Here is an 11,562-nt window from a genome sequence, read left to right as displayed (position 1 = left end):
CCCGGGCGCCGATCCGACCGCCCCCCGCGGTTTCCCTGGGCTTGAGGACCCACACCGCTGTCTCACAGGACGAGCTCGAGGCGAGGCGCGCGCAGTGGGCGCCGGGTGAATTCCGGCTGTTGGGCCGGTACCCGCGCCGGCCCCTAGGAGGAGCGTGGCGCAGGGGAGAGCCCGCGCCCGCCTGGAGCGGGTTCCCAGCCCGGCCACCGGCCCGGCCTAGGGCTGTTCACAGCCGCCCGACAGGACGCCCTGCCCAGGACTCTGGACCGAGAGCAGGAATGCCTAGGGGCATACATGACCCGCCACGGTAAAAATGTGGTGCAGTATTTTCATCCGGCCAGGGGACCCCCTAGCCCACCAAACCCCGAGAACTAGGACTTGTCCTTAAACCACGAGTCGACACGGAAGTATGTTATCTCTGACAGGGAAGGAGATCTGAAGGGCAGATCTCTGAGCTTTGCAGGCTCACATGACTGCACCCATGAGAAACTGATGGATGAACCAGATGCCCCCGGCCCCGCCTGGACGTGAAAGGCCCTCTTTCCACTCCTGCCCCCCTCGCCCCAGGGGAATCTGTCTTGTGTTCTGGACACTTCTTATTGTCAGGGCACCTGGGACCACCTTAAGTGTCTTAGATCATTCCATGACTTCCACTTTCATGAGAGATGCTTAATCCAGACTTAGGGATAGGAATTTCTCTCCACTTCATTTACCTAGTGGCTACAATACCCCCACCTCCAAGAGAAACATTACTGTTTCTTAGAAAGAGCCTGTTTAGGAGCGCCTGGGTGGCTCCGTCGGTTAAGTCCCCGACTTGGCTCAGGTCAGGATCTCCAGGTTCCTGAGTTTGAGCCCGGTGTTGGGCTCTGAGCTGACAGCTTGGAGCCTGGAGCCTGTTTTAGATTCTGTGTCCCCCTCTCTTTCTGCCCTCCCTTGCTCTTTTTATGTCTCTTAAAAGATAAATACATGTTAAAAATTAAAAAAAAAAAAGAGGCTGTTTAAATCTGAGTCTTCTCTTTTACAATTCCTCCTCACTTGCCAACAGCTTCTCCTATGATTGCTATTAAACCTGATCACACATTTGTCATGTTTTTGGATGAAATATAGACTGTTCTTTTGGTGGGCCTCATTTAAGAACTATCATTTTAATGTGGATTATTTCATGAGGGAGAATCCATAGATGGCACTGCCAGTTTTTAGGATTTCTTTTATTTTTTAAAAAATTTTTAATGTTTTATTTATTTTTGAGAGAGAGAGAGAGACAGCATGAGCAGGGGAGGGTCAGAGAGAGAAGGAGACACAGAATCCAAAGACAGGCTCCAGGCTCTGAGCTAGCTGTCAGCACAGAGCCCGATGCGGGGGTGGAGCCCACCAACCGAGATATCATGACCTGAGCTGAAGTCAGATGCTTAACCGACTGAGCCACCTAGGCACCAGGATTTCTTTTAATTAAATTTTTCTTTTATTGGAAGTACGCTCCACACCCAACATGGGGCTTGAACTCACGACTCCAAAATCAAGAGTGGTGTGCTCTCCTGACAGCCAGTCAGACACTCCTAGGTTGGTTTTTGTTAGCATCATTTTCTAAAGCTACAAATCCCTGTGTACTGACTGCATCCGAGAAACAAAAAATGGGACCGCACACAGAGAAAAGCACAGGTGGAGGCCAAGGAAGGACACATGTTCTACTGGGACAGTCAATCAACTTTCATCTACCTTGAGTCTGCAGAATCCACAATTGGGGAACCCTTTCCCGAACTGCTTCCCAAATGCATGTGGCTCTCTGCTCTGAGACAATCATTTCAGAATCTGTCGTAGAGTCTGGAGTGGTACCCTGGAGCCTGCATTTTAACAATCCCTGACTCCCCAGGTGATTCCAGAGCTGTGAGCCATAGAAGCTCTGAAAGGTGGTGACACGGTCAAGTTCATATCTTCAAAGGTCCCCCTAACACCAGCATGGTGACTCAGTTGGATGGAGCTGGACTGGAAACCCAGGGAGTATGTTAGGCAAGAAATTATGAAGGCGTAAACTAGGAGAGGGGCTGTCCAGAGAGGGTGAGGAGGGAGAAGGGAATGATTTACAGAGTATTAAGGAGGTAGACTTGATGTAATATAGTAATGGGTTGAATGTGCAGAGCAGGAGACAGGAGGGAGTTATAGTTTACCTTGGGAGATTGAAGTAATAGTTATTCAACCCTAGAAGTAATAATTAATAGTGATATTATTAAGCACTTACTGTATGTGAGGCACTGGGAATTTTGTAAGTATTCGCTGCATAATCCTCACGAAACCATGTACATGGTGGAAATAGCTATTGCCATTTCACAGAAGAGAAACTATTCACAGAGGGGTTAAGTATCTTAAGAAAGGACATGTTATTCTCTTCGCGGTAAAATAACACCATTGTTTTGTAGATAAAAATGTTACTGGGGGAGCGCCTGGGTGGCTCAATCAGTTAAGCAGCTGACTTTTGATTTTGGCTCAGGTCATGGTCTCACGGTTTGTAGGATTGAGCCCCACATCGGGTTCTGCACTGACAGTGCAGGGCCTGCTTGGGATTCTCTCTCCCTCTCTGCCCCTTCTCAGCTTGCTCATGCTTGCTCGAGCTCTCTCTCTCTCTCAAATAAAACTTTTAGAAAATGTTTATTTTGAGATCAGCTCGTTTCCCCATAGGCTGGTCACTTCTAAGTGAGATGGCCAAGTTCTAGAGTACATAGCAAAGCGGCATACTTGGGTTGGGTCTTAACCAATCCAACGGTCTCCAGAACTGCACGCTGCCATGTTGATCTTATTCAGGAGGCTCTGTGACGATGCAGTACCAGTGTATGTGTGTATCCACAGATCACATCCTATAGCCTATTATCTGAACTGTAGCCGAGGACAAGAGCAGAGGCAAATAGACCCTGGAGTAGCAAAAGGGATACAACTATCATGATCCAAATCTAATGTGCTCTGCTCAGAGGAAAAATTACAGATCTAGTAATCTATTGCTATGAATAAATTCCTCTGAAACTTGGTGGCTTAAAACGATAAACATTACCTCACAGTTTCTGCAGATCAGAGTTTGAGAACATTTTAGCTGGGGGCTTCTGACTCAGTATCTCCCATGGGATTGTGGTCAGCATATCAGCCGGGGTTTGACTGGGCCTGAGTGATCCGTTTCCACAATGGCCCACTCAGGTGGCTGTTGGCAGGAAGCCTCAGTTCCTCACCACACCGGCCTCTCCATTGAGCCACGTGAATATCTTTGACACTGGGCAGTTAACTTTCCCCAGAGAGAGTGACCCAAGAGAGAAGGAGGAAGCCATTACGCCTTTTATGATTTAGCCTCAGAGGTCACTCTCCATTTCTAACGTATCCTATTTTTACACTGGTCTGTTCTATTCAGTGTGGGAGGGGACTACACGAAAATACCAGGAGGTGGAGATCGTTGTGGGTCATCCTGGAGGCTGTAGTAACAGTGGACAAAAAAATGAAACCATCTAAGCATTAGAAGAAAACAGGTAAATTCCTCTATAATCTTTGACTCAAAATCTAGAAGCAGCAAGGGAAAAGATGGTTAACTTGACATACTCTTTTGTCCATATTTATAACTTTATTATGACAAAAAAACACCCTAAGAAAGTCTAAGTCGGGGCATCTGGGTAGCTCAGTCGGTTAAGCGTCTGACTTCAGCTCAGGTCGTGATCTCACAGTTAGTGAGTTCAAGCCCCACGTCAGTCTCTGTGCTGACAGCTCAGTGCCTGGAGCCTGCTTCAGATTCTCTGTCTCCCTCTCTCTCCCTGCCCCTCCTCTGCTCTCTCTATCTCAAAAAAAAATTTTTTTTAATTTTTTAATTAAAATAAAATGTCATTAAAAAAGAAAGTCTAAAACATAAACTGGAAAAATTATCTGTAATGCCTGTCACAAAGGATTAAGAGTTAGGGGAAAAATGAAGAAGAAAACACCTCCAACTGTGTAGAATAATGGGCGAGAAAAACCAGTTTGGAGTAATTTAAGGTCACACATCCAGCAAGTTTGGAAACCGTCCAACCTATTGACGTGTTCTCAGAGTGCCCTGCCCAGCCCTGTGCTGCCAGGGGCATAAAGTCAGCTGCTCCAGGCCTAACAGTGAGTGGGCACGGCCATTCTCTAGTAGCACCAGCAGTTACAATGTGCTACTTGGTCATGAGAAAGTGAGTCACTTGGTTTTTGATACAGTTACTTACTTCGCAGTTCAGGACAGTTGACTCTTCATTTTGACGTTCTACCTGTCCTCCCCAACTTTACTAACAATGAAACAATTCATTTGATTTCTTAGGACATGTAAAACCTTGGAAATAAAAAAACTTTCCAAACATGTCCTACTTCTTACCTATATCTCTATGAAGTCTTTTAGTTCAATATTGAGTTCAGCAAGCCCCAATTTGTTTCTGTTATCTACTATTAGGTTTTTCAGTTAAAAAGGGAAGAAAAGAAGAGATCTTTGGGGCTAGCCACGGAGAGATAACTTCAACTTGGACGTTCAATGGTAGTAGGAAAGCAGGTTCAGCCTTTCTAGAAGTCAAGGCATGTCACCAGGGTTAAACAAAATCCACCTGCGATTGACCAGTAGCATCCTGTGCACCATAAATCACCAGATAAAAATTATTCCTCAAACTGTTGTTGTTGTTGTTGTTGTTGTTTGGAGAAGGATTTTAAAAAGTTTCACAGCATTGTTTTCTCAAAAGAGAATGGATTCCATTTATGTGCCATTCTGGAAAAGGCAAAACTAAAGGGACAGTGGTTGCCACAGCCTGGGGCTAAAGGAAAGGATTGACTAGTAAGGTATATGGGGGCCATGAAAACATTGTCCTGCTTGTGGTGGTGGTTACATTGTGGTAGGGTCCCCTCCCTAAGGGGGGGGGGGGAAGAACCATCTCAAGGCAACCTTGTTATTCGTGTATGTGACAACATCCCTCAAGACCTTGTAACATGTTAATCAGACTGCATGCTTGTGTGTTACCATATATGGGAGACAAAGAAGTAAAAACATATATAAAAAACCATACCATGTGGTGTTCGGGGCTCGGTTCTTTGGGTGTGAGCCCAACTGAGCTATGCTGGCTGGAATAAAGTTGCTTCCTGGAAAGAAAAGCCTCGGTGTCACGACTCTCTGTGCGAGAATCCTGCTCATCATGATTACATACCTTTGTCAAAACTTAAAACTGTTAGGGGCACCTGGGTGGCTCAGTTGGTTAAGCGTCTGACTTCGGCTCACGGTTCATGGGTTCAAGCCCGGCACTGGGCTCTGTGCTGACAGCCAGCTCAGAGCCTGGAGCCTACTTCAGATTCTGTGTCTCCCTCTCTCTCTGACCCTCCCCTGCTCACGCTGTCTCTCTCTCTCAGAAATTTAAAAAGAAAAACAAAATGAAAACTGCTCATCTGAGAAGGGTGAATGCTATATTTAACTTCTACCTCAAAAAAGTTGACTTTAAAAATTCATAGATTCCAACTTCCAGATAAACCATCTGTACTTGATCTTTTTATTACATATCTTTTTTCATTTTGACAAGTATATCTAATTTTGACCTTCAAATGGATTTTTAGATTTTACCTAAGTTAAAGAAAGTTAAATATCTCCGTATACTTGCTTTTCCCCAGTTGTCCAATTTCAGGACTTCTAAAGCAGTTTGATAAATAATAAGAGCAGTGGCAGCCAACATTTATTGGGCCCTGTGCCTGGAAAGTCTGATCTCGATATCCTTATGAAGTCTATGCCCTATTATTACTCCCATTGCAAAGATAAGTAAATCGAGGTCAGAGAGATTGAAGAACTTCAATGAGATCTGATCTGGTCTCAGGTGTGCCTTTTTCCATTGTTGGTACTATTAACCTCAATGCTATAGTGTTTTGATACTACATTTCAAAACATGCGTCTCATTCCCTGGGATAGGATTCTAAAAGTGTTTTGCTTTGTTTTTAGGGGGGAAGGTTCCAAAATTGTTTCTCATTATACTATGAGACCCTGTTAAGATTTATATTTTAATAACATAACATGTTCTAGATGATAAGAGCATTCAAAATTTTATTGTAAAAACAATGTAACAATATTAAATTATTAAAAGAACACCATTCATAATCCTACCACCCTCACAAATATTTTCATTTTTATTTCCTTGCAGATGTTCTCTGTATGCCTCACACATATGCCTAACACGTTCATACAGGCAAAGATGCTCATTCTGTTTTCTGGCAACAGCATATTAAAAGGACTTTTCAAAATCATTTTGACCCATGGGAGCTTTCATTTGGCTTGTTTACCTTTGTCACAAGAGCCTAAGGTTTTAAACCTAAACACCAACCAATGAGGATGGCCAAGATCTCTGAGGAGTCCAGTGAAAACACCCAGAATCCTCTGTGGAATGAAATGAAAATATATACATGAAGGGGAGAGATCCATCTTGTCCTCACACACAGAGGGTAGTGGCATGTGGCCAGTTCGTGCACCTTTGGTCAGTTTTTATTTTTAATTTTTTAAAATGTTTTATGTATTTCTGAGAGAGACAGCGTGAGCAGGGGAAGATCAGAGAGAGAGGGAGATACAGAATCCGAAACAGGCCCCAGGCCCTGAGCTAGCTGTTAGCACAGAGCCCAACACAGGGCTCGAACCCACGAACTGTGAGATCATGACCTGAGCTGAAGCCGGACGCTTAACCGACTGACCACCCAGCCGCCCCACCTTTGGTCAGTTCTTAAGAACCAAAGAAATAGTATTTGAGTGACTTTGACCTGTGTTGGCCACAGCCAAAGATCATTCATGTGGACACCTGCTATTCTTCCTGGATTCCATCCTGCATTACAGGATGAGTGTAATCATATTGTACTGAAACACTTGGAGACTGATAATCCTGAAGTACTTCTGAACATCTCTTTGTATGTAATGAAATCTGTGAAGGGTAAGAATGTTGATCAGGACATTCACTTCAAATGCGCATAAAGAAGATTAAGAATATATATATTTTAAAAATCACAAGAGTTGATAGCGGAATCATTTGAGGGTGCCTTTAAAGACTAAGTTATAAATGCTTCGTGCTACCTTTAATTTTTTACTTAGTTAACAATTTTAGGTTGTCGTTCAAACAGTTGACATGAAGCCTTTAATTCCACGTGGATCTGATGCCACACACAAGGGAAGCCATGCTGTGCTCATGTTTCACCACATCAGATGGCCAGGCAGTTACAGTTCTGAGGGCATCAGGTTACTTACAGAACAGGATTTTCCCAGCCTCCCTGATAACCGACAGGGTTTCACATCTGTAATGTCCCAGAATCAGTTCAGGTGGCCCGACTGCTGGGTAAAACAAACTGTTTAATAAGTAACTAGACTTTCTTGGACTCAGGCTTACAGTCGGAATTTAAATTCCAAATCTAATTTAAATCTTATAAATAAGTAGCATTTACACGAATTTGCTTTTAAGTCCATCCACTAATCCTGAGATGGACGAATACCACAGTAAGCTCAGTTCATTCTGATTTTTAAAACGTCTACAAAATTTACCAACACACTAATTTTAGAAAATAACCACCAAACTGTAACATTTCATTTGGACGTGTACCCAAACCAACAGTAACTCCAAATCCCCAAACAAAATAATGCTTTCTTGTTGAACTGCATTCTGCTAAATGTTTTAAACTCTGGGAGGGACCTTTGCGTCAATCAGTCAGGACTCCCCCAATTGCAACATTGAGGGAACTGAGGCACAGGGAGGTCAATGACTTAATCTGAGGTACTTGGAGAGAGTCTGGCCTTGAGGGAGGAGGCAGTCCCCAAAGGAAGACAGAGGACAGTCCTTCAGCTCTTTACTTCAGGCTGACATACAGGCTCACGCTTTGGGGCTTGCACCCTTAATAAGCATTCATTACAGGGGCGCCTGGGTGGCTTAGTCGGTTAAGCGTCCGACTTTCGCTTAGGTCATGATCTCGCGGTTCGTGGGTTCGAGCCCCGCGTCGGGCTCTGTGCTGACTGCCAGCTCGGAGCCTGGAGCCTGTTTCAGTCTGTGACTCCCTCTCTCTCTGACCCTCCCCTGCTCACGCTGTCTCTCTCTCTCTCTCCTAGAAATAAATAAAACACACACACACAAAAAAATAAGCATTCATTACAGAAGAGAGAGGTGCAGCTGAAAAGCAACCACGCAGCTAAAAATGCATCAATGTGCAGGTTGCAAAGGAAAATGCAGCATTACCAGGAATCTCACATGAACCAAAACTCTCTTTAACCAGAACTACTTGTCATTTCACATCACACATGTCTTATGTTAGCTTACTGTAAACCTTAGGTAAATCATGCAGGTTATACTCTTAATTTTACTCACTGAAAAAGTTTCCCTTGCGGCATTTAAAAGCATAAGTTCTTAGAATACTTAAAACAGAATTTGCGAGGCATTTTTTTCATTCCTACAAACATTCTTGTTGTTGTTTTTTTTTAAATACAATAGTTCAGAGTTTCCGTAAGTGACTCGACGTCCCATTTTGCTTGTCTTCTCAATCAGATAAAACTATGCTGTTTTCCCAAAAGAGAAGTCAGAGATATTTTCTCTTTACAGGTATTGATCACAGCATTTAATTCTGGTAATAAAGATCTATCCTTTAACTTGTATCTGTGATTTGGAAAGCTAGATTTTTTTTTTGCCATAGCATTGACCTTAACACGTATACTCTGTATTGAACATTTTGAATTTGGAGGTTTTTTCCCTACACTTGTATCATGGTATGAAATCATGCCAAATGTTTTTAGAAAAGTAATGACTTTGATATCATGCATCTAAATTGAATCCGGATTCTATCAGAAAGCAATGTCTTGAATTATATATATAGAAACGAGAACAGAGAGATACAGTGAGAGCACTCTAGTGCTCAAGCAGAAAGTGATTTTGCTTGCATCACATAGCAAAAGTCCTAGTAGGCAATGTTTTAACTGCAGATAATACCAAATATTCCTAATGCTTAGAACTCTCAAACTCAGAGTTGTTTAGGTTAACAGATCCATCCAGCTTTTTTGTGTGCGCAGATGCAACATTTAATCGCTGATTTCAGCGAGCAGAGGACTCTCAGATTTAGGTATACATCTGATTGCACATATAGTTAAATATCCAAGGATCTGCCAAGTGAAAGGCCAACAGAGCATGGCAAGAACAAAGAAATTTGTCCCAGTTGCTCTCTCTGGATTATACAACCTCTGATGGATTTTCTAATTCAACAGGTTCTGCTGAACAGTTTGTTGTTGTTATGAACCAAAACAGTCTGATAAGAAGAGAAGAGTTACTGTATTAGAAACAGAAGAACGTACTTAGGGTGTGGTTTTAAAGGATACTTTCCTACATTGGGTCACAGAATGACCGAGCCTCCTCTTGTCTGGGAGAGCTGAGAGTTTGGGGAAGGTAACAGAGATTCCATGTTGCATTGTGTGCATGAGGAAAGGGAGGGGACTCAGGAAAGTTTCTGTGACAACTCTGAAGGTACCCTGAACAAGCAGGTGCAAAATAATTTGAAGTGGCCCCTATTCAGATGAGGCAGGTGTTCCTTTTATTAGTTAAGGTCATAAAACTTTTAATCGGCTTAAGACCTTGTGGTTGTTTTAACACCATCGTCACACACACACACACACACACACACACACACACACAAACAGATCCCATACTTTGACCATGAAGTCCTGGAATCTGCGTGCTCGGAAGGGTGCGAGGAAGTTGGGCTGGGAGGGTAGCCCCTAGGACTGCCAAGGATTCACTACTGGTATCTGCTGCTCGCTACTCCTTGGCCCTCCTGCCTGTCCTTGTGAAACCATCGATTCCCTCTGGTCCCTTTTCCCACTTTTAGGGTAAAAAAAAAATCCTTGTAAGTTTTCAGCCAAACCAAAGTCTTGGGTTTTATTCCAAATTATCTTTGGAGACTTAAATGCATGTGTTTTCTCAGCCTTATTCCCCCAGTGATGCTCTCTCTGCACCACAGGCAGAGGTGGTGCTCAGAGGCGCTGCTCAGGTAAACTCCAGTCTGGGTGCCCAGGTTTTCCACCTTCCTTGTCTATTGAGCGAAAGAAGCAGGGCCCACTCAACTTCTGTTATCCACACTGTGGTTCTGGTAGTTTATGCTATAACCTCATGCCTTCAAGAAGGTCTATTTTAATAATAGATGTAGATTTCCCAACTTAAGTATATAAGTAAAGACCACTCACTATGTTTGACTCACTGGCACGTATTGATTTGCGGCCAAATGTGTTTTACAAAAAACCCCAGCTTTGATGCCACAGAACGCTGTTACATGGTTTTTCTTTCAAATGGTTATTGTTTTTAAAAAGCTGCTGAAATTCTGGGTCGAAGCTTTTGCATTCTAACCCAGTCTCCTGGCTAACTGGCTCAAACTGACAAGCGACAGTGAGGTTTACCCTCTCAGAGGTCAGTGTGAGGGTCGGGGAGCCGGGCCCCTTCCTCCAGAGCCAGCTCTCCTAGCTGCTAGCTCACAAATACCAAGGGATAGATAGGATTAGCAGCTTCAAAGAGGATTCTGCAGCCCTCCCCCACAGGAGGATCCAACACTCTGGTCTAGTTCTGGAACAAAAATAAACCCTGACAAAGGAGAAAGTGCCTCTTTTAAGAGCATACGTCCCTTTCCCAGGTTTGTGCCTCTTCCAGGCTGACTGGGGAGAGCCCTTTTCATAGGCAAGTGTGTGCAATGGATCTGAGCATGTGAGGGCAGGTTCGACGTGCTTTCTCTGGCTTCCTAAGCAGGGTCAGAATTTGCGGGGGAGGTCTCGACCCCAAACCTCTTCTGGCTGCCTTTGGTAACTGATGGATAAACTCTACCAAGAAGCGCAATTGTGCGCCATAGAGAAAGCACTTTGCACGAACGTCTCTTTGCGCACTCTCCTAAGCTTAGGCCCCAAAGGATTAAGTAATAAAACCTGCTTACATCGTCTTACAGTCTTGTCCAGGAAACAAAATTGCCACCCACACAGAGGAGCAAAACAACACCCCCCCACTTCATTTCATCTCATCTCCCTCCCTTCAAACCGCCCCACACGGACAGTGGGAATCGCTGGTAGGGGTGGGGGCACCGGACTCCGCCTCATTGTAAACGTGCCCCAGCTGCACACGCGGTAACCCATTAACTTGGAATCTGGGGTAACTGTGGATGGTTTTCTATTAATAGGGGATAAAGCTGCTGCATACATTAGCGGTAATGCCCTGGCGCCCGCGTAAAATTAACTCCTCCCGGGCCAGCACAAGGAAATCATGTTTCCGTCAAGGCAGAGGTGTACACACGCGCTCGCGCGCACACACACACACACACACACACACACACACGTTTAGAACCCCTTCCCTTAAACATGCCAGATCCCACTCCCATCCAGAGTGCAGGCAGTGGCGGTCGTCCCCGAGGGTTGTCTCCCGGGAGGGAGCAGTAGCGGTGGGTACAGCCTTGTGTCGGTCAGCTCAGCTTCGCCACGCAGACGGCCAGGGCCACGGCCGCCAGCAGTACAGCGCTGAAAACGGTGGCGGCTAGGGCCTTGCTCACGTCGCAAGGCCCGCTGCGCTCCTGTACAGA

The 11,562-nt window shown here is 44.6% G+C and overlaps 1 protein-coding gene and 1 long non-coding RNA gene across 2 annotated transcripts in view; one reads left to right on the top strand and one right to left on the bottom strand.

Annotated features, from left to right (window-relative positions):
• The first annotated feature begins 6 nt into the window (after window positions 1–6).
• On the top strand, window positions 7–4,638 carry LOC144223854 (uncharacterized). Its single transcript, XR_013332849.1, has 3 exons — window positions 7–307; window positions 3,389–3,503; window positions 4,430–4,638. It is a non-coding gene; the product is annotated as an uncharacterized LOC144223854 (long non-coding RNA).
• A 4,882-nt stretch (window positions 4,639–9,520) lies between these two features.
• The window catches only part of RGS9BP (regulator of G protein signaling 9 binding protein), a 3,024-nt gene continuing 982 nt past the window's right edge, over window positions 9,521–11,562 (bottom strand). Inside the window, 1 exon segment of the mRNA XM_077754641.1 lies at window positions 9,521–11,562. This exon segment is cut by the window's right edge and continues 46 nt beyond it. Within this exon segment, the coding sequence (XP_077610767.1) occupies window positions 11,446–11,562 (117 nt within the window). The 3' untranslated portion in view covers window positions 9,521–11,445.

The sequence above is a fragment of the Crocuta crocuta genome, unplaced genomic scaffold, assembly GCF_008692635.1.
Source record: "Crocuta crocuta isolate KB4526 unplaced genomic scaffold, BGI_CrCroc_1.0 scaffold121, whole genome shotgun sequence".
In the NCBI taxonomy this organism is placed as follows: Eukaryota; Metazoa; Chordata; class Mammalia; order Carnivora; family Hyaenidae; genus Crocuta; species Crocuta crocuta.
This window is presented reverse-complemented; position numbering and strand designations above follow the sequence as displayed.